The sequence below is a fragment of the Nomascus leucogenys genome, chromosome 15, assembly GCF_006542625.1.
Source record: "Nomascus leucogenys isolate Asia chromosome 15, Asia_NLE_v1, whole genome shotgun sequence".
NCBI classification, from domain to species: domain Eukaryota; kingdom Metazoa; phylum Chordata; class Mammalia; order Primates; family Hylobatidae; genus Nomascus; species Nomascus leucogenys.
Window position 1 is genome coordinate 9,925,717 of NC_044395.1, and position 25,631 is coordinate 9,951,347.

At 44.2% G+C, this 25,631-nt stretch overlaps 2 protein-coding genes across 5 annotated transcripts in view; one reads left to right on the plus strand and one right to left on the minus strand.

The window, feature by feature from the left end:
- On the plus strand, positions 1-22,179 carry TMEM218 (transmembrane protein 218). Of its 4 annotated transcripts, XR_004033596.1 has the most exons (6): positions 77-170; positions 8,829-9,001; positions 9,287-9,517; positions 10,331-10,433; positions 13,897-14,137; positions 20,444-22,179. XR_004033596.1 is itself a non-coding variant. In XM_004090530.3 (5 exons), exons 3-5 carry the CDS (start codon positions 9,408-9,410, stop codon positions 14,029-14,031), a joined length of 348 nt encoding a protein of 115 aa, XP_004090578.1. In that variant the 5' UTR covers positions 1-170; positions 8,829-8,904; positions 9,321-9,407; the 3' UTR covers positions 14,032-16,912. The 4 variants fall into 4 exon arrangements, 3 of the variants coding, with proteins under 3 accessions (XP_004090578.1, XP_004090583.1, XP_003253386.1); XM_004090530.3 differs by lacking the exon at positions 20,444-22,179 and having other exon boundaries at positions 1-170; positions 8,829-8,904; positions 9,321-9,517; positions 13,897-16,912; XM_004090535.3 differs by lacking the exon at positions 20,444-22,179 and having other exon boundaries at positions 13,897-16,912.
- SLC37A2 (solute carrier family 37 member 2) overlaps positions 20,869-25,631 on the minus strand; it is a 26,227-nt gene continuing 21,464 nt past the window's right edge. The window contains exons 13-18 of the mRNA XM_030828901.1: positions 25,223-25,271; positions 24,974-25,047; positions 24,640-24,718; positions 24,441-24,538; positions 24,097-24,161; positions 20,869-21,990 (exon numbers count right to left, since the gene is read on the minus strand). Of these exons, the coding sequence (XP_030684761.1) occupies positions 21,975-21,990; positions 24,097-24,161; positions 24,441-24,538; positions 24,640-24,718; positions 24,974-25,047; positions 25,223-25,271 (381 nt within the window). The 3' untranslated portion in view covers positions 20,869-21,974. The remainder of the gene's footprint in view (positions 21,991-24,096; positions 24,162-24,440; positions 24,539-24,639; positions 24,719-24,973; positions 25,048-25,222; positions 25,272-25,631) is intronic.

Genomic DNA, 25,631 nt, shown 5'->3' on the forward strand with positions numbered 1-25,631 from the left:
GAAGTTGGCCGTTGAAAGAGCGACGCTGATTAGTGGATCTTAAATCACCTAAATGAAAGCCCACTTGTGATTCGTCCTAAGTAAACCAGAGCCCGGTGAGCTGGAACGGGCCGGAATCTGAGGTGCGAGTAGAGCCTGGGGGAGAGTGGATCCAGGTGAAGAGGGCAGAGGTGAGGAAAGCCGGGCGGCTGCGGGGAAGGGAGAAAAGTGGAGGGTCGGGCTGAGGTGGTTGGAAGAAGGCGTGGGCGAACGGCGGTGCACGGACCTCGCAGACCACCCTTACCGCTGATCTGGACCCAAGGCCCGGCTAATAAATACTTAATTGGAGGCAGAGAAGGAAGGACTGTTTTATGTTTCATGCTCTTAAGAAAAGGAAGTGTCAGTGCCTAATTCAGATCTCTTATGACCGAGACCTTAATCCCTCTCCAGCTCCTGGGAGGTGGCCAGGTGCACATTCTGAAGACGAGACATGGGGGGGCATTGTTTTCCTGTCGCCAGTTTGAATCTGCAACAGGGTTGGGGAGAAGCTGAGAGTTCAAGTGGGGTGTTCCCAGGCTGCAGTGCTGTGAGATGCAGAGAGCGGATAGACCGAGGCTCTGCAGCGCTTCCAACCTACAACACCGTCCAGGAGAGGGATGCAAGGAAGAGACCTAGGTTTTACTGATCCTCCTTTTCTATCAACGTGTTAACAGCAGATGCTACATCAGTGGCATTTTGGGAGCTTGGCAACTGATTTTTTCCCCAGGCTTGCATTTTATCTAATTACAAAGTAGAGGCGTTATTCTAATATTTTAAAATTCAAAAGATAGCGAAATGTTTAAAGTAGAAACATAAAAGTGTGAAAGTAACCCCCCAGTTATTTTTGAAGGTTGGAAAACAGCTATAAAGCAAAGTGAAAAGGACTCTTCCAGAGGAACACTTCACTCCTGTAACCCACTGTTTTCTGTTGATTTCAAGGGCTTGAGTCAGTGTGAAAATCGGGGGATGGGTGAGATATCTCCCTCCAGCAGCAGCACTTGGCCACATTACCCTCTGAGGAATCCACATTTGTCTTAGATAGTAAGTCATCTTATAATGGCCGTTAGTATTCTCACTCATGATGATCAGCCTGGTGATAAGTACTGTATTTTTAATCCATTAGGTTACCTGTGCACAGGGATCAGTCCATTTCTTCCTCTCTATTTTCTCTGACAGGTGGATGAAAGGGTATGTAGAAACAACCATTAAATGAACACACACATCTAAAAGGTTTTGGACAAACTCTTTCAGAGAAAAACCTCACAGCATTGAGCACAGAAGGAAAACCTTGGCCCTATAGTTGCTTTTGTTGTCAGCTGCTGAACTGTTCAAATTTAAATTATTTTTTTCCACTCCAATCTACCTGCTTTAAATGCCACAGACATTAAGTAAATGGACTTACCCTTGAAATCGGGTTGGCGAAGCCATCACTTCTCAAAGAAGGTTTAATGACGGCGTGAACACGTTTTTATATTTAATTGTATTGTACTCAATAACAATAATTTAGCTATTCTAATATGAGAAATTATCACAGATATTATTCTCACATTTAAATAAGATAAAAATGACTAGATGTTCTCTCTTCCCCTATAGCAGCACTGTATACTATACCCAGCCCTTCTTTTCTATGCTTAGTAAGAAAATGTATAGTTTGCTTATAAAATTATGAGCTCCCTTCTTAAAAGAGCTTGGGAATATTTATTTATTACTTTAAAGCCATACCATATATAACAATGTCTCACGAACTCTTAATCTACTAAGGGATTGAAGGGCAACATTTCTAATGGTGCCAGCCAGCTTCAACTACCATTTGCCCTCTATTCTGTTAGAGTTGGTCCAAGTCTTCTAGGTTATTTGTGTAATATCCAGAATAGCACAAATTAAATTTAAATAGTTGTTTTCTTAAGGGCAGTACCGTCAGCTCAGTCAACTAAGCTAGAAACTTGTGTCATTTCTAACACCTTCTCCCTTGACACAGCTGACTGGAGTTCAGACCCTCATCATCTCTTATCTGGAGAATTGCAATAGTTTGCTAACTGGTCACCCAATTCATATGCATCCTGCTGCCCATTACCTTTTTAAAAATTAAAAATTATCACGAAAAATTTAAAAACAGAAAATAGCACATTGGGTAGTATAATATCTATGTTCCACCAATCAGATTAATAAATATTAACATTTTGGCACACCAGCTCAAGTTTTTTATTTTAAATAAATAAAACATCACAGATTTAGTTCAGATCCCTTTTATTTCCACTCCCAACCGCATTCCCTTTCCTTTCTCCCTCTCCAGAGGCAAATAGTCTTTTGAAATTGTCATATCATTTATGCCCATGTTTTATAGTTTTGCTGTATATATGTTCGTCAGAAACTATATATTGCTGTTTAGATTGTATTTAATTTTAAAAATACAAGTAGTATCATACTGTGGGTTCCATTTTGCAACTTGTTTTTGTCACTCAACATTGTTTTTGATATATATTCACATCAATACATATAGATCAATTTCATTCATTTTAAGTATTCATTATGAGTATATAATATTGTATCTGTTCCCTGATTGATGGACATTTAGGTTTTTTCCTGATGTTTTGCTACTGTAAACAAAACTGCAATAAACACCTTGTACATGTCTGTTTATGCAAGAGTTTTTCTAGAACAGTGGTTCCCCAAAGAGATGTTGCTGCCCCTTTTAGGGTGTTTTGGAATTTGTGAAGATGTATTTTGTTATTCTTTGATTGGAGGCATTACTGGGGTTTACAGATCAGAACTGTGGATACTGGATGTTCTGTAATGTATGGGACAGTCCTCACAACGAAGAATTGTCCTGCATCCTGTGCAACTTTTGAGTATCCCACAGGATACTCATTTATAATTATCTGAGTCTAGAGCCTAACTCCGGTTTTTGTATAAACATAATGTATTTTTTGGCACAGTTTAATATAGTAAAATTTCCAGGAATGCAACTCTAATGTAAATCAGAGGAAAATTATACTTATTTGTGGTTTGGAACTTTAACAAGAGTTGTTCATCACTCTAGCAAATCACATAACTGAAGGCAGCACAGCTCGTGGTATTTGAGTTGCCAGAACAACACACCTGCATAGTCTGCATTTGAAGCTTTTGCGTTCGTGGTGATTCTAAGTTTAGGTGCAAGCATCTGACTACTGTACTTCATTATGTATTCTAGTGTAGTCAGCCTGAACATTTGTATATTTAAACATATGCTATTTCATTACGAATTACTTTCCACTTAAAATCGACTTCTGTATATCATATAGAGATCTAGTTTTATTATTTTCCTATTGGAGAATCATTTGTCCCAACACTATCTATGAAGTTCTTTACCCACTGAGTCATAAAGCCAACTCTGTGCTGTAGGAAGTTCTCACAAATGCATGGAACTGTTTCTGGGTTCTCGATTTTATACCACTGGGCCATGTGTTTTTGTGCCACTATCACACTGTTTTAATTACTTTGGTTTTTTAATGTGTCTTGTGGCAGTTGGTAACAAGAAAGGCAAGTTGCCATCCTAGTTCTCAAAATTGTTTTGGCTATTCTTGGGTTTTTGCTCTTCCATATGAATTTAGGATCTGTTTTCAAGTTCCACAAAAAATTGTTTTTAGACTTTGGTTAGAATTGCATTGAATTTATAGGTTAGGGAAAATTGAGATTTTTTAATTGAACCGTACCATCCGGGAACACAGGTTATTCTCTGTTCAGGTCTGCTTTATTTCTCTATTCAGGTCTCTCTCTCTCTTTTTTTTTGTCTTTGAATAAAGTTTTATAATTTTAGCTATACAAATCTCACTCATCTTTTGTTATATTCATATTTATGCAGATATATATATATATCCACATCTTTTTGTTATGAAAGTTTCAAATATATTCAGAAGTATAGAAAACAGGATAGCAAACATCTACACACTCATCACCCAGCTTCAACAACTAGCTCATGACCAGTCTTGTTTCGTGTCAGCCCCTTCACCTCCTTTCACTCAGATAATAGAAAGCTCCTAGAAACCCTTTTCTGTTATCTGTAATGTGCTACATGTGTGTATGCATATATCTTTATCATAAATAATCTTTTAACAATATAATAATACCATCTTTTTCAATAATGTTGTTTCACTGAAAATACAAACAGTAATTTCCTAATATTATCAAATATCTGGATATTCTTCAGATTTCCCCAATCATTTCATAAAAGGTTTTTGCAATGCTTTGTTTGAATCAGGACCAAATAAGGGTCCATATACTATACTTGGCTGATACATCTCTTAATATTCTTTCTGTAAAGTAAACATTTTAGTGAAGGGTAATACACATACAGAAAAGTATATAAATCCTAAGTGCATGGTTAGATAAACATCACCATATGAACAAAGCCAGGTGACCAAACCCAGATCAAGAAACAGAATTTTATCAGCATCTCCCTGAACCTCCTACAGTCACTATGTTTCACAAGCCAACCATACCCCTGACCTCTAGCCCCTCAAATTAGTTTGACCTGTTTTGAACATTATATAAATGGAATCATATACTATGAACTCTTTAGCCTGTAGCTTTTTTCATTCAATATTTGTGAAATTCATCCACATTGTTGAGTATAGTTGTAGTGTGTTCTTTCTTATTGCTTTATACTATTCTCATTGCTTTATACTACATAATGCTTTATATACTGTATGAATGAATAGATTGTAGAGTACTATATCCACTCAGATATTTGGATTGTTTAAGGTTTTAGCTGTTTCAGGTAGGGCTGCAATGTCTTTTTTTTGAACTTAGGTGTGCATTTCTGTTGGGAATACATCTAAGAATAGAAGAGCTGGATGTAGGGTGCATTTATATTTAGCTTTATTAGATACTGTCAATAGTCTCCGAAGCAGTGGTTAACAAATTATGGCCCTTGCCAGCCGTATATGAGGGTTCCAGTTACTCCACATCTTTGTCAACGCTTGGTGTTGTCTGTCGTTTTCATGTTAGCCATTCTGGTGGGTATATAAAGGTACTGAATTTGGTTTTCATTTGCAATTTCTGGATAACTAATGAAGTTGAGCACCTTTTTACATATTTATTCTCATTCAGGTATCCTCTTTCTCAAGTGTTTATTCTTTTTTATCTGCTTGATCTATCAGTTTCTGAGACATATATTAAAATCTCCCACTAAATTAGTGGTTTTATCCATTTATTGTAGTACTTCTGTCAGTTTTGGCTTTATATATTTGGAGGTTTTGTTGTTAGGTTCACATTTGTTTCAGGTTGTATCTTTTTACTGAATTGTTCCTTTTGTCACTGTTCTTATTAATATTTTTCAGAGCTTTACATCTATTTTGCTTGGTTCTAATATTGCTTCAGTAACTTATATTTTATTTTGTTTCACTTGGTTTTTTTTCAACTGTGCCTTAAAAACAAAAACACATAAAATTTCCTGTCTTAACCATTTTTAAGAGTGCAGATCAGCAGTGTTAAGTATATTCACAGTGTGAAACAGAGCTCCAGAACGTTTTCATCTTGCAAAACTGAAAACTGTATACTCATTCACCATCTCCCTATTCCCTCCTTCCCTGGTTTTTGTCTTGTTAATATTTGCTTTGCATGTCTTTCTCAATCTCTTTATTTTCAGCCTCTCATTATACTTTCTGTAGAGCTTTTGTACACAGCTATTTTTAAAAAGAAAAATCTAAGAGAATTTCTTTTAGTAGTCAAGTATAATGTTTCCATGTACTGTGATTACTGTTGTATTTGGGTTTATTTTTACAAACTTATTTTGTATTTTCCATTTTCCTTGCTTATTCTTTGTTCTGCTACCCACCTCACTCCCACTGACCCTTGCCCCACTTTCTGTTTTCTTTATTTTTTTTTCACTTTACTAGTATAGAAGCTATTTTTTCTACTTCTGTTGCTTGCTGTTTACCTATATGTTTTTTTAACTTGTGTACTTAGCTTAAAAAAGTATACCTCCTCCAAAACAAAATAACTGTAGAATGCTTTAACTTTGAACTTTTTCCACCTACCATATAACTGTTGAGTAATACTTAGTTCTTCTGATTTTTAACCCCTCAAAAATTGTCATTATTACACAAATATTTACCGTCAATATTTCTTGGTATTTTTCTCACCATGCTTCCTATATCTCATACCTCCTTTCTTGGTTCATTTTCCTTCTTGCTGAAGTATGCCTCTGAGTAGCTCTTTCACTGAGGATCCATGAGATGTGTACTACATTTCACCCTTTGTATGTCCGAAAACATCTTTATTTTACACTTACTCTTGAGGGAGTCTTGCATTCCAGCCTGTGGGTTTAGTTTTGTCTCTGCTGGAACCCAATGGGTTCTCACTTTTAGTCTAGTCTTCATGTTAATCTTTCTATTTGGGATTCCCATATCACATTGGTAGTACTGAATCTTGACACATGGATATGATGTGAAGTGGGGATTCAGATTTCTCTTGGGCTGTTTTTTTTTGACCTGTGGCCTGAAGCACTCAGCCAGCTTTCTTCCAACTAAGTCAGTAGCAAATTGTTTAGACCCTATTTCAAAAACTGGTCAGCCCTGTGAGGGCCCAGCTTTCTGCATTGTTCTCATTGCTAGTTCTTTGCCATTGTGGGCTTATCTGCCCTGAAGAGAATCACCCTGAAGGTCTGTATCAGGCACCAGTACCCTCATAGACTTTTAGGCTCAGCTCAGGCCTTGAGTTACATTTTTTTATAGTACTTAATGATTTTTCTTTATTGCTTTCGAGCTCTGCTATGTACTAAATTCTTCTTGTCCTATTTTATTGAACATTTCTGTGTTTGCTGTTTGTTGTATGAGGCACTTCCCTTGTTAACATCCAGCATATTGACCAGAGGTTACAGTCATCTTTCTGAAACTCCATATGATCCTTTCACTCCCTCACCTGATGTTTGTGGACTTGTTAGCACTGTGTCATTTATTCCTCCCACAGATACTTGTTGTGCATAATCTCTGTGCTAAGAACTGGGGTTACCACGGTGAGAAAGATACCAGGTCTCTGCCTTCGTGGAGTTTACTATTCTAGTTGGAGAGACAGAAAATAAACTTGTAAACAAATAAATGAAAATATTAACTAGTTTTGTGAAAAGTGCTCTGAAGGAAATAGAGTGATGGAGAGTCAGTGTTTGAGGGGTTACTTTAGAGAAGATACTCAGGGAAGACCTCACTGAAGAGGGACATTTAAGCAGAAATCAGAAGGCTGAGGAAAGCCAGTCCTACAAATAGTAGCAGGAGTGCTTGGGGTTGAGGGCTAGTTCCAGGCAGTGGAAACAGCAAGTACAAAGACCCAGAGACAGGGAAACCCTGGTCATGTTAGAGTGACCAAGATGGCGCCCATGTGGCCCTAATGAGGACAGACTGCTCCCCAGAGAAGTCAGGCATGTAGGTGGGCGGCAGGTCCCATCTCCCCTCACTCTGTCATCTTTTCACTCTGATTCTTTCCTAAACATGCCTGTGTGGAGTACTTCCTTTGTAAAGCTCCTCTCACTATTGCAGTTCCCACTGCACTTCACTTTTACTGTTAATCAGAATGTAATATGGACACTTGTTTTCAGGACAATGTTCTCCAATAGACCTTAAGCTTCTGTCAGAAGATATCTTATTCACCTTTGGCATCTCCAGCTTATAGCGCAGTGCTTTACATGGCGGGCACATCATAAATGTTGAGTCAATAAATGTATTTTTTTTTAGCAGTTCATGCTTAGACCCTCCTTTCCAATAACTTTATAACTTCTCATAGCTAATATTTTCATGGTATTTAAACCATGAGGGTAAAGAAAATCAGCAACCTAGAGGAATGTGTTTGCTTAAGACTTGTCTCCGATGCTGAAAAGGAAAACCAGGAGAGGTAGTGTGGTGTGCTGTTCCTCAGCTGTGAGTTGAATGGTGGTCCCCAAAAATATATGTCCACATCCTCACCCCTGGAATCTGTGACCGTGACCTTGTTTGACAAAAGGGTCTTTGCAGATTTAATTAAGTCAAGCATCTCAAGATAATACTAGATTCTTTGTACAGACCCTAAATCCAATGACAGGTACCCTTATAAGAGACAGAAAAGGTGAAGACAGACACAGGAGAATGCCATGGGAAGATGGAGGCAGAGACCGGAGTTGTGAGTTAAAAGCCAATGAATGGTGCCTGGAGCTACCAGAAGCTGGAAGAGACAGGGAAGGATTATCCCCTAGAGCAGCCATCCCCAATCTTTTTGGTACCAGGGACTGGTTTCATGGAAAACAATTTTTCCACAGGGGGATGCAGGGGGGTGGTTTCACGATGAAACTGTTCCACCTCAGATCTTCAGGCATTAGATTCTCATAAGGAGCCTGCAACCTAGATGCTTTGCACTTGCAGTTCACAATAGGGTTCGTGCTCCTATGAGAACCTAATGCCGCCACCACTAATATGACAGGAGGCAAAGCTCAGGCAGTAACACTGGCTTGCCTGCTGCTCACCTCCTGCTGTGCGGCCCATTTCCTAAAAGGCCATGGACCAGTACCAGTCCATGGCCCAGGGGTTGGGGACCCCTGCCCTAGAGCCTTTGGAGGGAGTACAGCCCTGCCGACACCTTTATTTTGGATTGCTGGCCTGTGAGAAAATAAATTTCTATTTTGAGCCGCTAATTAGGAAACTAATAGATACCCCATCGCGCTTATATCTCACTTACCTATTCTGTAACATGGCTATAGTAATACGTTTCTCAGAAGCTTCGTGCCGGGATTAAATCAGATATGTTTGTACGGCACTTAGCACACAGTAAATGTTCAAAAATAGTGATGGCTGTTCCTCTTCTTTAAGGACTGAGAGTTTTCGTCCTCTTGAATAAGAACTCAACAATAGAGTGGGAACTTTCTGTCTTGTGATCGATTGCCTGGTGAGTCAAAGCTCACACCATGGATTTAACCTGAGAGCTTCAACTTCTGCTTTGGTCCTGGAGTTCCCATGCCCTGCTGTCTTCTACCAGTTCCTAGGTAGGGTTTTGTATCAAGAGAGGGTTCAGCTTTCTCCCGTGGGCTGGGGGAAGAGGTCAAAGTAGAACTCGGGTACCAAATTTGAAGGGAAACACTCAGAAAAAACCTTGGAGAGCAGAGCAGAAAACACCCTCTCAGTCCCCACCAAAGAGAAAAGCTTTGGCTTCTAAATTTCCAGTTTCCATTAAGGGACTCTGGGACTGGACATTTCTGAAAATTAATGACCTGTACTGAGTAATCCTCCTAACACACCGATCATCAAAAAATAACCTGTAATGAGTTTAGGCTTTCTGTATTTGTCTGAATGCCTACATGGGAGTGTGCGGCAGGAAAGCGGCGCTGGAGCACAGAGGACACTTGATCGTGTGGCGCGCAGGGCGGGGGGCCGCCGCTGCCTCCCCACGGGATGGCTGGCACTGTGCTCGGAGTCGGTGCGGGCGTGTTCATCTTAGCCCTGCTCTGGGTGGCAGTGCTGCTGCTGTGTGTGCTGCTGTCCAGAGCCTCCGGGATGGTGAGGTAAGGCATTCTTTCCAACTGGGAGTCCTAGGTAAAGCAATTAGAGGCAAAATCGCTGATGCTCACTAAACATTTAGAATTTAAGAGATCAGTTTTGTAATTACTGGCAGTTTGAATGAGTTGCATTTTAACCTCTTTTTATAAACACGAACTGTGTTATTTATGCTCTGGAGCAGAGATGGGAGGAGAAGGAAGTGTTCTTGAGTTCTAACTGTGGCAAGAAATTCTGCTTTCACTGCTTATTGAATTTCTCGAGGTTGTACGTGTATGTGTTTATGAATTGTTCAGATTTATGGCAGATGCTTGGTCCAGTCCCCGAGGCTCTAGCCCTGGGCCCAGGAAAACGAAAGCAACAATGAAAGCAACATTTGATGAGTTGGGCCTGCTTTCTCTGTCAGGCGTTGCCTTCAGAACAGGGTTAGGCCACAAACCGACTCTGAAAACACTATAGAGTTGCACTCTGGCAAGATAGTGTTAGTACGAAGCAGAGAGAGGTAGAATTTTCTAAAGTCTTTTGTTCTAAAAACAACAGAAGTGGAGGTGGAGAGGGGATGCTTTGATAGTAAAAATAAAAACTACACATTTCCATTCTTAGGAATTGGGAATTACCAAGAATAAATGGGAATGCACCCAGCTGGTACCTGTCTAGGAAGAAGGACTTTGGGATGAAGAGGTTGTTGACAGCAGGCCTCTGGACATTGTTAAGGGACTGAAACATAGAATATTGGCTCCAAGGAAGAGACTATCCAGACCTAATTGAGCAGAGAAGAAATTGTAAACAGTGATTTTAATAATTTGTCTTTTTGACCTCAGGTTCTCTGTCATTTTTTTATTCTTCGGTGCTGTGATCATCACATCAGTTCTGTTGCTTTTCCCGCGAGCTGGTGAATTCCCAGCCCCAGAGGTGGAAGTTAAGGTAAAGCTGTTGGTTTCTTTTGCCTCCTGAGCTGTGATTCTTATTTCTCTTGGTCTGCACATCCATCCTGCCCTTGATGTTCCCTGACATCGGGTTGCCCAAGATGTCAGAATTGTAAAGTTCAACCAATGACGGGGAAAGTTCAGAGGGAGTTTTAAGTTTCCCTGCCCCTTCACTCAGGAAAAGAATCTTACTCTGAATTCCATCTACAACCCCTCCAGGCAGTTATTTGCCTGATTTGGTCTCATCTTCAGTTTGCATCAAGTTGAAAACAGCCTGTTGGAAAGCCACCTCGTACCATGGGGACAGAAAAAAAAGAAAATGAAATAGGGATAGTCACAGGCCTGCACCCGAGATGAAGTGTTCCCATTCCTGGCAGCCTGGGCTCCTAACCACAGATCCTGGGCTGAAATTGATGTGGTGCCCTGAGGGTGCTGAGGACATGCTTCTCCAACTGCATGTGCTAGAATTTTCCTCACAGTCTTCTGGGAGTTCTTTGGTCCTCATGCCTGGGACCATACCTGCCAGCACCCACATCTTTAAATGGATTTTTATCATCTCTCTCAGAATCCTTCTCTGGAGTTCTTTACCATGGCTTTACCATGCATGGCTGGTCTCAGACCCATGGGATCTTGACAATGGCATTGACCTCTTCTGTCCCATTACTCCTTCTCACAGCTTTCCTCTCAACCTTCATTTTGATGTTTTAAGTGATAGTCATGAAAATAGCTAACATTCTTGAAGGGATTTCTGTGTGCCAGGTCCTGTGCCAAACACTTTGTTTGCACTGTCTCATTTAAACCTCAGGACAGCCCCAAGTAGTATGACATAGCTACCATTATTATCCCCATTTTATAGGTAAGAACACTGAGTCTGTCAGAGGTTAAGGTAACTTGCCCAAGGTCACATAGCAAGAGGCAGAACAGGGATTCAAGCTGAGGTCCGTCTTCGAAATCTTCATTGTTGAGAACTTAACAGAATATCCAGGGCAGTCCTAGAGAGCTCATGGGTTAGCATTTTGACACTAGACAACAACAGTACACAAGATTATACGTGTAACTTTTGAACTAAAATTGACACTGTAGGATTAACTATGGCAAGAGGAAGGAAATTAAACTCCAAGAGAAATAGTAGTTACCACATACACTTAAGGAATTATTTCCATGGGCACCAGTTTGTTGTCAATATTTGGAAAACATTCTGGAGGTGTGGGTACCACATGTGTGAGCCAGGGGCAAATTCCCACCTCACTTATCTTTTTTTTTTTTTTTTTTTTTGAGACAGTCTCACTCTGTCAGCCAGGCTGGAGTGCAGTGGCATGATCTTAGCACACTGCAACCTCCGTCTCCTGGGCTCAAGCAATTCTCCTACCTCAGCCTCCTGAATAGCTGAGATTATAGGCATGTGCCACCACACCCAGCTAATTTTTGTATTTTTGGTAGAGATAGGGTTTCACCATGTTGCCCAGACTGGTCTCGAACTGCTGACCTCAGGTGATCCACTCGCCTCAGCCTCCCAAAGTGCTGGGATTACAGATGTGAGCCACCGCACCCGGCTGCTTTCCGTGTCTTTTAAGGGGAAGAGTGATGTGGGCTGCCACATTTCTGGATGTTGCAGATGTAAACATTGGGAGAAGGGCACAGGGTAAACACATTTTTGAAATCAATCCCTCGATTGTCTGTCATATGAGTTTCAGACCCAGGAGACAAGAATGGGGTTTGAGCAAAATACTTTTGTCAGCATGGCCGGCAGAATTGGAGTTCTCATTTTCAGGTTTTGAGAGCTGGCCTCTGCAGCAGCCTGGCTCAATGCTGTATCAATAATACATGGCCTGGGCCTTCTGCACCCAAGGCCTGCTAATTGGCTAATTAAAAGTGAAACGTGTCGAACGAGCAAACATGTGGCCCGCAAGAGACTTGTTCAGTACCGGAGCCAAGGTCAAAGTTATGTTAAAGCTGTTTTATCAAACTGACCTTTGTTGTAAGTTGACTGTTGGGGTAATCTCTGGAGCAGCTGACGTGTCTTTGGATCTCAGTGATCCTACTAGGGCTCGGGTCTGAGAGGTACTTTGCGTATGGCCGCTGTGTTAGTTTTCTGTTGCTGCTGTAACAAATGATGTGAACTAATGGCTCACAACACAGATGTATTATCTTACAGTTCTGTAGGTTAGAGTCTAAAATCAGTCTCACTGAGCTAAAACCAAGGGGTTGGCAGGGCAGCATTCCTTTCTGGAGGTTTTAGGGGAGAATCCATTTCCTTATCCTTTCCAGCTTCTAGAGGCTGCTCATATTCCTTGGCTGATAGCCCCCTTCCTCCATCTTCAGAGCCAGTGACATCACACCTCACTGACACTTCCATCCTTACCTCTCTTTCTCTGACCCTCTCTCCCACCTCCCTATTCAACTTAGAAGGATCCTGTGATTAGATTGGGTCCACCTGGATTGGATAATCCAGATTAATCCCCCTTATTTTAAGAGCAGCTGATTGGCAATCTTAATTCTCTTTAACATATAATCTAACATATTCACAATTTCTGGGGATTAGGATGTGGTTATCTTTGGGCCATTATTCTGTCTGCCACAGTTGCCTTTCAGGTGTTTTGAATTCTCCTAGGTACTGGGATTTCAAGGCTTCTGTGAAGTCAGTCAGCCACTTTGGTTGGTGGTGTTGCTCCACTAGGTCTATAGATTAAATTGCTTTTTCCTGCCCAAATTTAAGCACCACCATTTGGATCTGGGGAGAGTGGAGCTCTGGAAGGGGACAGTGGACAAGTGGGTAGAGCCAACACCAATTATAGGGTTTTGACAGCAAAGACCAACATCTTTGGGGCCTCAAGTGTAAGGCCAGGCAGCCCACTGTCTGCTTTGGGGCAAGTTACCTATCCTCTTAGTGTTTTAGTATCTCAGGTAAATGGCCATTTTCCCTGCCCCGTGGCATGGGACTCTTCCACTGATAGCTTTAAAGAGTCACCTTTCATTTTGAAAATGAACTCTCCTGAAATGGCAATGGATTGATGATTTTGGGGGTTGGGTCTTAGATACATGGGAGTTTATTATACTATTGCATTTTTATGTATGTTTAAAATTCTCTGTAATAAAATGTATTTTAGCAACAACAAAAATGAGCCTTTCTAGGACCAAGCAAAAGCTTCTCATTAACTCTTTCAGGTAACAGATTTCAGAATATAAAAGAATTCATCCAGGGACTTCAAAGTGTTTACCAACCTCCTAAATTGAGCCATTTGTTCCCTGTACCTCATTAATCCCTTCTTGACTTGTGTCTCCTGCTCAGGGAGTTGAGGAAAAGATTCTTTTTTCTCCATGTACAGAGGAGACTCAGGGCAGGATGTTACTGGAAGTTATACACATGAACTAACTCTTGGCCCACTCATCATGGAGTTCAGATTAACCCAGCCAGGGTGCCTAACTGGTAGTAATTTCATTTTGATGTTTTCTTTCTCCAGATCGTGGATGACTTTTTCATTGGCCGCTATGTCCTGCTGGCTTTCCTTAGCGCCATCTTCCTTGGAGGCCTCTTCTTGGTTTTACTCCATCATGTTCTCGAGCCGATCTATGCCAAACCACTGCGCTCCTACTGACCACCCTTCAGGAAAACGAAAACCTGTTCTCTCCTTCATTGTGATGACATTGATGAGCAGGAAGTCACTATTCAGAGCCTTGTTTTGACAGCCCTCATGCCTTAAGGTTAGAGGAGTATCCGTCCATCACTAAGACAAATCTCTTGAGTCCTGGCTTCCAGAAACAGGATTGCTAAATTGTCCCTGTGGGGCTAGATTCTTACCAGCTTAAGAAGGATATTGCTATCTTCTTAGTACCCGTACCTTAGGATTTCCAACTGTTTTGAAAGGGAAATAGTAACAGTGATCTGCTTAGAGTGGATTTTCACTCAAGTCCTTAGTAAGTGGATTTTGGGGAAAAGAGCACATGGGCTTCTGGTTCTTTTTGATAATATATAAAATTCTTCTTTATGAGGTTGCAGTCGTTTGCAAAGGAGAGGCACTCAAATTTGAAAGGTTATTTTAATGTGATAATTTGGAAGACTTACTCAGATGTTGGTCATGGACCACTCTGCATATATTTCTGCAGAGCTCTATGAAGGCAATGAGTGTCACTTCCCTCTGCTCTAATGAAGCAATAAATAATAGCTAAAGGGCTACTTTCACTTCGAACTCTTGGCCACGGCTTTTTGAATCAATTATCTTTAGATTTCCTTGGGATTAGAGGAAAGGTATGGAAATACTGTTTTTTGTTTTTTGTCTTGCCATGTATCTGTAGGTTTTTTTCTTCCATGATGTGGTGGGCTCCGTGTGCCTTATTTAATTACTATGAGTCCATTTTGGGGTGTCTTCTCTTTTCATCTTTGTAGCCCTTTCTCCAAAGCTAGTGAGGAAAGTATATTCTCAACATCAGATAAAGCTCTATACCTGTCTGATCTCCCAGACCAAATGAAATTTGCATTAAATGGAGGGGCTCTGGTCAGGTTCCACTTTGGAAGTCTGATCCTGACTCCCCAGAGCCATTTGAAAAAGAATCTTCTGGCTTAAAATTAAGAACCAAGAAAACAAGTTGGAAAGAGATCACTGATGGAGTACATGCTCTATGCCAGTAGCACACTAATTCCTTTGAGGTTTAAATTAATTTTTACAACGGTCTCATTTTTATCATCCCCACTTTAAAGTAGAAAAAATGGAAGCTTAAAGAGATCAACTGACTTGCCCAACCTTCACCTAACAGCCAGTGTGCAAACCCAGGTGTGGTAGGCCCCAGGGCTTGTCTCAGAAAGAAAACACACTAGGCTTTGTGGAACTCTGATTGAGAGCTTGAGGTAGGGTAAGGCCACTGTTCCTTCACTTTCTCTCCTCAATTCTGTTTTCAGGGTAGAGAAGGTACCCAGTCCTGAATCCCCAGAGGCAACTAAGCTCTAAATTCCAAGAAGAGAGAACAGGTACCCATTGAGAGTCATGGGCTGGTGAGGGCCAGGTATAGTTATCCCTACATTGAACCATTTCCTTTATCTTACTTAGTTTGGAAAAACTTTGCAGATAAGGCTTTGTACAGAAAACTTCAAAGGAAATAGTTTCCTAATCTGGCCTAGGGCACACAGGTAAGAAAAGAAGAAACATCCTCTAAGCAGATTGAGGGAGAGAAAAAAGAATGCTAAGTCTTGAGGGAATTGAGACAAGCTGGGGGCCTCATGCTATTGTGCTACTCTGTGAGTCTCCCTGCAGCCCAAGTGGAAGCTTGGCTCCTGACAAACACAAGCTGCCAATTGTTACCTTCTTCTGAGAGCCTTGCTAAAAAAGTAACTCTGGGAAAACTCTTATAGGTTCCTGACCATAAATCCATCTTTTTTATTCCCCCCAAAAGTTATTCAACTATTAGATCAATGGATAATAACTATGAGGTTTTGGGTGACTATTTAGATGGAAGAAAGTGTATTAAGGTTGGAAACTAAATTCTATCCTTAATACTACTGTTTTCTAATTTTTGTTTTTTTGCCTGATGTAAATGACAGGCTTATATGTTAAACATTGGCTTTAGGCAAAAAAAAAAAAAAAAAAAAAAAAATTCTGTGCAAAGTTTATTTCAGCTTGACTTGACCTACAGTCTACAGACCTGGAGTCTATAATTACCAGCTGTGGTGAAATGAATGATAGATTTCTTTCTACCTGCATACTCAATGCAGTTATGCAAAAAAAGCCCCGCGGGGTTGGGATAAGACGTAGAAGGCTGAGAGGGCTCAAAATGAATTTCACTGAGAGTTTGGCATGAGATAACCCTATAGTCAGTGTCTGTTATGGTACCCTGTATGCTCGTGGCCTTCTTGGAGACAGGGCTCAGAGGTCATTCCTTAAATACAGACAGAAGTCATCTTAGTGTTCAGAACCATTCTGTGATCAGTGGCCTTAGAACGTGTTCCCTCCTATACTGTTCCCTACCCAGAGGGGATCCTGTGGCAGACTGGTGATCCCCACTGTTTAGAAGGTGGAGAGGGAGAGTAAATCTGGGTTTCTATATAAGAAAATAGGTTATTTCGTAGCGTCTTAAAATTGTATCCTGACAAAAGCTGAATTAGCAGGATACCACCCTATCCCAGTGGAGATCACAGTGGGTAATTTGTTGATGAGCGCCTTCAATTTTTCACTTTTAAAAATGGAAGTAAAGCTACCATTCTTTGTGTACAATGTAAATTTAATGTAAAACTGCATCAGAATTACCATACCAATGTCCAGGGACTAGGGAGTACGTAGCCATTCATTCTCGCATCCTGCCATTCATTCAGCATGTATCATGTGCCCATAGGGTGTAAAGCACTAGTCCTGGTGGAGTAAGTCCATCAGAGAACTAGGCTGTGAGGTGTCTAGACTGTCTTCCTCACTCCATCCTGAAAGGAGGGCATCCAATTTATTTTTAAATGTTTTTATTCTAACACAAAGCAATCCATTATTTGTTCTGTTATTTAACAGAAACTTTAGTATCAACTCTATTTCATGGTTGTTGCAGTTGAAGTGTTTCTGGTTTATTTTTTGCTCAATGTGTAAAGAAACCTGCTGTGATTATTTTACAGATGAGAAACAGGCAGAGAGGACAAGGGATTTAGAAAGTTTCACAGTTAATTAGAAGTGGGGTCCAACTTGACATCAGGAGTCCTGACATCTCATTTCTCAAATAGTTTAAAGATCACTTTTGGCTTTCAAGTAACTCCTTATTTTTACATTGGTTAATACTGTTTCTTAGCTATTTGTACCTGACATTTTCCTAACACATATCCAAAAAGGTAAAAGTTTCATTAAAAGATTCTAATGATCATTTTAGTACAAATAACAAACTTCAATCATAATTCCTTTGCTTAAACCTTTAAGTATCTGGCTGTTACATAGAAATGAATTTCCAGATGTGAGAATCAGAACCGTATGGAAACGAATCTGGAAAAGTGTTGATTATCCTCATAGGAGCATAAGAACTCAGGATTGGAAGAGATTTTATAGTTCATAAAGTTCAACCTTTAATCTCTATTTCCATCCCAATACTTGGAAATAAGTCAAGGGTTCCACATGTCAAAATAACAATTTTTGTTACATTTAGCAAACATGTGCTAGGCATTTTTCTAAGTGTGTTGTAAGCATTATGTCTTCCTCATATTGGCCCTATGAAGTAGGTACTCTTAGTATCCCCATTTCACAGATGGGGAACAGGCACAGGCTGGTAGGGGTAAACAGGAGTCAGGATCCGAAGTCAGGCAGTTTGGCTGTAGAGTCTAAGAGCCTGACTACTTTCTGTTATAGGGCGTTGCTCCATAAGATAAACTCGAAGGAAAAGGAGGGGCAAGGGCAGGCAGTGCAAATCCACTTGACAGAAATACCAAGGAAAAGTAGCTGAGTCTGGTGGAAAAACCAGAATCTTAGGAATTGAGCAGGAGTCTGGGGAAAAGCATGAACAGGCATGCAGGCCTCAGAGATAGCTTCACCCGTTAGCCCAGTGTTTCTGGCAGGCCTCTGCTGTTAGACTTTGGTTGTCCCCTTGCTCAGAGATACTAAACAGCTGAGCTGCTAGTAGACTAGGTTTTCAAGTTTCGAGAACCCTGCCACCTCTCTTGTAAGCACCGTCCAGCTGGAATGTTGAGACTTGGGCCGGTTTTCAGAGGTGCCAATGGCAGAATCAAAGCCACACACCAGGAATTTTTGTTTTGTTTTATACTTGATCTCTGTCCCTAGCAGATTATTGGTGGTGACTGTTTATGCAAAAAATAAAAAAAAAAAATTTCTGAGTCCCTACCCCCCACCCTCTTTTCTCAGTTTCCTGCCACCAAACAAATGAGAGCCGGGATTGAAATCAGGCTCAGTGCCACACAGACAGAATGAGAAAGTGTGTTTTTAATGGTTTACATCACATCATGCTGGGGATGATACTGTCTGTGCATTTAGCCCAAGTCCTGCCCTCGGAGAACTCTTGGGTGAGGTGGTCACACGGTAGCCCTTATGCTGTGCCTAAATGCTATGAGGCCAGCCCTTTCACTTGTTTTAAGCTTTGGGGATTTCTTTTGTTTGCCTGTGGTTATTTTCCTGCCGTTAAATTGGTCATACCCCGGTTTTACACTGGGAATATTATCAATTTCCTATTACTGTTGTAGCAGATTGCCATAGACTTACTGGTTTCGAACAATTCACATTTATCGCTCCGGAGGTCAGAAACCAGAAATGGGTTTCAGGGGGTAAAGGAAAGGCTTTGGAGCCTCGAGAGAACCCATTTCCTTGCCTTTTCCACCTTCTAGAGGCCGCCCCCGTCCCCCTGGCTGGTGGACCCTTCCTCAGTCTTCAAGGTCAGCAGAGCAGCATCTGCCAATCGCCAACACTCCTGCCTCCCTCTGTGATTCATCCAGAGCCCTGTGATTCCACTGGGTCCACCCCATCAGTCTTTCCATCTCAAGATCCTTAATCACATATGCAAAATCTCATTTGCCATGTAAGGTAACATTCACTGGTTCTGAAAATTAGGATGTGGACATCTTATGGGGGCACATTGTACCTGTCACAGAATATAGGGCCCCTTCTCCCCTAAGCATTGCCTCCTTCCACCCCCATCTGCCATCCTCCCTACCCCACACCTTTCAGTAGGAGCTGTGCTCCTTTGTCACTTCTCAGGATTCCCAACAGCGACACTCCCACCCCCACTCAGACACTCAGATGTGTTGAGTTCCTCCTGCCAGCCTCAGTCTTAGTGGTGGCCTCATGGTGCTAGGACCGACCAAGAGCTTCTTTCCTTTTCTTTTCTTTGCCTCTTGCCTCCTCCTCCTCCTCCCCAAGCCACCCCACACACTGTCGCCCAGCCTCCCAGTGGATCTCTAAGGGAGAAACGCAAAGACTTATTGCTTTTTAATTACAAGTGCTATTGTAGCATCTATAAGGAAGAACATTTTAAGCTTAATTGAGACCAAATGTGAAGTTAAATTAAATGAATAACTAATTAACGTAATGCTCCTACATTAGCCCTGTGTGAGTGAGTGCTGAGGCCCAGGGAGAAGGCAGGTACCAGGCCTCTGGTGAACAGGCCGTGCCCAGAGCTGCCCCAACAGGGCCAGGAACCTGGGACCTGGGAGATGGGTGCAGACAGGCAGATCTCAGTGCTGGGGTTCCCCCAACCTTCAGTATTTTTTCCAACTCCTTACCCACAGCCTAAGTCCTCATTTCTGAGGCCAGACCCTGAGCTCCCACAATGCCTTTTGCATGTGTCTAGTGCCACACTTACCTGCTGGTAGGAGCCAATGCCATTTGTTCAGTTTTCAGTCTCTAAGGCCTAACATCCTAGGAGTTGGATAAGTATTCATGTTAACTTCCTCCCTCTTCCACTGCCCCTCACTGCCTTATCAAATGAATCATCCAAGTCCTGAGAATTCTGCCTTCATAAGGAAGAAGGACTCTCCCCATTGCCCCTGGAATCGCCCTTCTGCCAGCCATGTTCCTGCGTGGCTGGACTAATGCACAACATAGCTCTCACCTGGAGTCGCTCTCTCCGTGTGTTTTCCTATTTCTCCCCTAACTAGACAAGTTCTTCAAGGGCAGGAGTATGTTGAGTATGTGTCTCCCTTCATACCAATCCTATGAGGTAGGTAATGTCACCATTTTCCTGATGATGAAACAGGCTTAAAGTTAGTAAGCAGTGCAGCTGGGGAAGAGAAGACCTTGAGAGACCCATTCCTCTTCCCCTGCCCTCTGAAGCAGAAAGCAAGCTGAAAGTCTGAAAAGTCAAGAGGCTCCTGCTTGTGTCTCTCTTCAGGGAAGCAGGATGGAACCACAGCCCACCCTGGGGCTGTATGATGGGATTGGGTCACCATCTAGTGGCTCATATAAGCAACACAGCTTCTCCTTAAACTCCTTAATTACAAGTGTGCTATTGGAGCATCTGTAAGGAAGAACATTTTAAGCTTAATTGAGACCAATGTGAAGGTAAATGAATAACTAATTTCATTTCATTCTCAATGTCAAAGAGCAGCAGAGAGCAGCTTTCCTGAATGCTGAACATAAGACCAGAGTATAGCTCTTGCCCCTGTGGGCTCTGAGGACTTGGAGGTCCCTGGCTGACTCCTACGCTCAGAGCTGAAGTGACTGCAGGCAGGAGGAGCCTTCCTTGTTTGTTGCCATTGGCGCCTGTGCAGCCTGCTTCAGTGTGGAAGGGTGTGTATCTGGCTAATGCATCAGCCCACAACGTCCCAGGAAATGCAAGGCTTTTATCTTGTGTGGCACTCTAAGCTCCCAGTTTGCCCACACATCGTCAGTGTCATGAGCATCCCCTTCAGGAATGCCCACTGTCATCAGCTTTAAACTACCCACCTGATGGTCCTGGGACCCCACTTCAGCACCCCATGCCAGCCCCGCTCACTGCCAAGCCAAGCCCTGACAAGGATGAGCATGGGCGCAGCAGGTCAAAGGGAATCTATTGGTGCCAGTGGGCAACTTTAGGCTCAGATGGAGATGCCAAGAGCTAGCCAGAAGATAGCGAGTGATCTGGGACTTGGGGTGGAAGGAGGACATAGAAAAGTGGAAAAGGGAGCGGCAGATGGCACCAGGTGACCACACCTGCAGCAGCTGCCTGAATGAACCATTCATGCCCTCACGTCTTGCCAGTCTTGTCACCGTTGGCACCTGTGTTCAGGGCATAAGTCCTTCTTGTGTCCATTGTCTACTCCATTCCTAGAGCAGAGCTGGCATACAGTAGGCACTCCTTGGCATTTCATTCTCAAAATACTTAATACACATACTGGTATTTTTAGTCATGCCAACTCCTCTTTCTACTCTCCCCACAGCACTGGCCCCCAGTCACCTTCCACTGAGGACATTATGGGGCCGGGATCAGAGTGAGGCAAGGGAGGCACTCAGGGCCGGCATGTGCCCAAGAGGGAGTGCCCCCTCAAATTATGTACCGAAGGCAGCTCCCCTGCCTCGCCCGAGTGCTGGCCCTGGAGGAACAGCAGTGATGGATGGGTAATGGAGTTATCAACAGGCCTAAATGGAGGGTAGAAGAGGGCCCAGCTTGGGGAAATGCACAGAGAAGACTGTTTCATGGACAGAGGGACAAAGAGAGGCTGGGCTCCGTTGACGGAGTGAGATGCCCACCTATAGATATAGGCAGATTACAGAGATTAAAATTTAACATGGGAAGGAGAGACGCACATTTTCCAGGCCTTGGCCTTGTGAAACCTTCTGTCTTGGAATCTGAACAAGCAGGAGTCTGAGCATATCCTTCCCTTATCAAAATGGAGACACAACTCAGCCCCAGTCCCATCCCTTTTGCTTGCAGCTTCCAGAGCACAGGCCCCTGAATCTTCTATTTCCTCATGCTTGGCAGTCCCCTTCCCATGGAGAATCTCTGTGTCCTTAGGCAGCCCTGGGTCTGGGCTGGGCTGGCTGATGTTCAATAAAGAGGGTTTGCCTCCCCTACTTGTGGAAGTTTCCATTGTCTTGCCCATGGGGAGCATGTTGGGGACCCAACTGGCACCTTCCATGATGCTGTTCCAATTGGGGCCTCATATTTCTTTATAACTGCATGAAGAGGAGAGAGGGGACAGAAGAGAAAGTGAGATGACTTCATAAGCTCCTGCTGAGTGGGGAGAGGAAAGGCAGGATCCCAGGTTCCCTTCATCATTGCTTTCATCTCAGTTCTCTGTAATTAGGCCTCCCTTTCACCTCTCAGGCAGGAAATAGCAAGCCAGATTAATATTTAAAACCTGGCCAGGCGCAGTGGCTCACACCTGTAATCCCAGCACTTTGGGAGGCCAAGGCGGGTGGGTCACCTGAGGTCGGGAGTTCGAGACCAGCCTGACCAACATGGAGAAACCCTGTCTCTACTAAAATACAAAATTAGCTGGGCATGGTGGTGCATGCCTGTGGTCCCAGCTACTCGGGAGGCTGAGGCAAGAGAACCACTTGAACCTGGGAGGCGGAGGTTGCAGTGAGCTGAGATCACACCACTGCACTCCAGCCTGGACAATAAGAGCAAAACTCTGCCTCAAAAAAAAAAAAAAGAAAGAAAGAAAGAAAAAAGAAATTAAATAAAACCTTACAATGTTCATGCCACATTTGACAGCTTTACAAAGCAATATCACATATCCCATCTTATCTCAGCCTCAGGTCAGTTCTGCCAGGTATTCAGGGATAAGCATTCCTATTCATACATAAAGATGTGGCGGTTCAGAGAATCTGGGTGCTATGCCCAAAGTCTCATGGAGTGAGTGGAGAAAGCAGGACTGTCCAGGGGTTTTTGGATTCCAAGCCCAGTGCTCTGTCTGCTCTGACAAATCACTGCACACCTCACACACAGGCCTCCCATGGAGAAGGACCAGCCTGGGACAGTGGTGGCAGTCCAGAGAAAAGCAAACAACCCCCAGGCCCAGTTTCAGTGTTAGGCTGTGCCTGAGCCCTGAGCCTCTGTCTCTCACCGTCAATGAGAGGCTGCCGCGAGGCAAGCTCACACGTCTAAAGCCAGACACAATTCAGGCACAGAGCAGTTGCTCACTAAATCCTCCTCCCTTTCTGCTGCTCTTCTTCCCTTCCCACCCTCAGGCCTGGCTCCAAGGAGCACAGGCACAGGAACTTTGGGTCATGCAGTCCAGCCCCCTGCTCCCCTCTTCCAGGGCAGGGCAGGGCAGGGCAGGACAGGTGCTCTGCGTGCTTCCTGTGTTGTGTGTCTTCCTGCTCTCACTTTCTCTCCCCTGGGTGGTGTCTTCCTTAGGTGGAAGTGTGTCCCCAGATGCGTGCTGATTACCATGACCCAGGGGGTTCCTCCTCACATTTGCCATCCAGCCCAGGTCCACAGCTCCGGCCAGCTCGTTAGCGGCCTCCTTGTTAGCACGAGGCTCCTGCTCAGGACGGCCAGCGAGAGAGGGTCGCCCGACCATCAGACCACCAGCACTGTGCAGCCTCAGCCACTGACCTACTGGTGCCACCACCACATCCACCACCACCAGACAGTAGGCAGAGAGCACACCAGGCCAGCCACCCATGCTTGATTCACATTTGTTTCAGAGACTTTGATTGGTAGTTGCTTTTTTTGCATACCCCAGGCAGAGGGGCCAGATGACCTTGGTTTCTGAACTTCAGGAGGCACTTGCAGCTCAGTCTCAGCTCAGAGGGAAACTGGTTTCCCTATTTCTGCCTCCTCTGTCCCCGGAGGGCATGTCCAAACTTCTAACACTGTCCCTCAGGGAAGAGGCCACCAACCTCTGTGGCATCTCAGACCCCTTGGAAAACAGTTCCCAAGCACCACGCTCTGCTGAGGTTGAAAGTCTTTACAACTGGCCCACGAGAAAAAAGAGGAAGTTGGAAAAAGTCATACTGCAGGACAGAGGATTTGCATGCAGCCCCCACTCAAATGGCACTTGAGTCACAGACTCGAAGTAAATACTCACAAAAGTCATGGGACTTGAGGAAAATACTATCGCTGGTGGGTTAGGACCATACTAGAGCTATAGAGATACACGGTACAACAGAGGACAGGTTAGCAGGGTGAGGGCCACCCAGGGACTGGCTCAGTGCTCCTCAGGTCTGGGCTGGTCGAGCCTCAGCCTGTGTTTGGAGAAACTGAGCACTGGGCTGATTCCCATGAGAAATGAGTTTGGTAGAGGGGCAGCTTCAGCTCCCCGGACTCACCCGCTGCCTCTGCTCAGGGACACCTTCCAGGCCAAGATCTCTTTGTACACTAACCGGCAAAGGAGCTGTGGAGCACAAGGCACATAGGAAAGGGAGGGCACTGTTAGCATTGAGCACTGAGTGCCCAGCACCAGGGTAACCCGTGGACTGGCAGTGGAGAAGGGGGAGAGACACACTCCCATTTGGTAAGGGGTCACTCGGGGGAGGGAGAGTGCTTCTGAGCAAAGAGCAGCTGCTCTCATTGCCCCAGAACCCCAAATGGCCGATGCTTTGGACCTCCAGGGTTCCAGTCTGGCAGGACAGAGCATCCCTCAATACCTATTTGTGTACCCCAAGACTCTTACCAAGCAGGCTAGGACATCAGCAGAGATGAGCATGTAGAAGACATTGTTCCAGCCCGTGGGAGAGATAAGCCCAGCCAGCAGAGGCCCCAGAGCCGCACCTGAATGGAGCACAGCCTCGTGAGCAGGGGGCCTGCACCTCCCCTGCCCGCCGGAGGGCACTATGCCCGGGGGCCGGCCCACAACAGAGCTAGTCACAGACCTACGGAGCCGGTGCCGTCAATGATGGCCGTGACCGTGGACAGGGCTTTGGCATTGCCCTTCAGGCTCTTGTGAGTCCCCTGGAGAGAGACAGTAGAGTGGGGAGGCCCAGCTGAGCGGCAGCATGAGCGGAACCAGGACAGGAGAGGGGCTGACTCAGGGAAGGTGGTGACTGGGGTTTGGGTTTGAGAGGAGAGGGGCCCATGGTGCGTTCTGAAGGACTTTGACGGTTTCTCCTCTGCGGGATGGGAGACAGGGAGAAATGGACCTGGAGATGGTGGCCCTGACCAAGCCCCCAGAGCGGTCCCTGGCCCTCGGGAGGTGGCCCCACTTACCAGGTCAGCAGAGACAGCAGTGGTGATGAGCGCATATGGGCCATTGACCAGGCCCCCGCAGATGATCAGCATCACTGGGACAGCACAGAGATAGCCAGTCAGAGAAGCAGCACCACCCGCAGCCCCAACCCCAAGGCAGGAGCCCTCCCAGCCCCTCCACCTGCCAGTGTCCCCCGTGGGCCAGCCTCATGGGGCCCCCAAGGCAGTGCCTTTCCCCTGGCCTGGCAGGACTTGCAACCTCCTCCTCACCTATGGAGCTGGTAATCCCATCCTGGCCAATGTAGTTGTACAGGAACATCTGAGAGAGGAGAGGGGAGAGGCAGAGTCACCCGGAATCCCTTTGCCGGCCTGGAGCCCTGAGGTCTGGAACAACCTTCTCCTGCCCTGAAACCCCATAGGGCATCCTATTCCTTTCCCCTGCCCACCCAGATCTCTCTGGTCTTTAAATGTCCCAGGGATGGACGGTCTAAAACGTGGTACTCTATCATCTCCCTTTCTCCAAACAGTCTTCTCTCAGATTCAACCTCAGTCTCTTCTTTCCTTGATCAAGAAGTTTAGGAGGCGGTCTCCTTCTCTACCAAGGCCAAACAGTCATGAATCCCCCTCTAAAGTCTGCAGTCTGGCTCTTTTTCCAAGGAGCCTCTGCTGACCCTCGCTT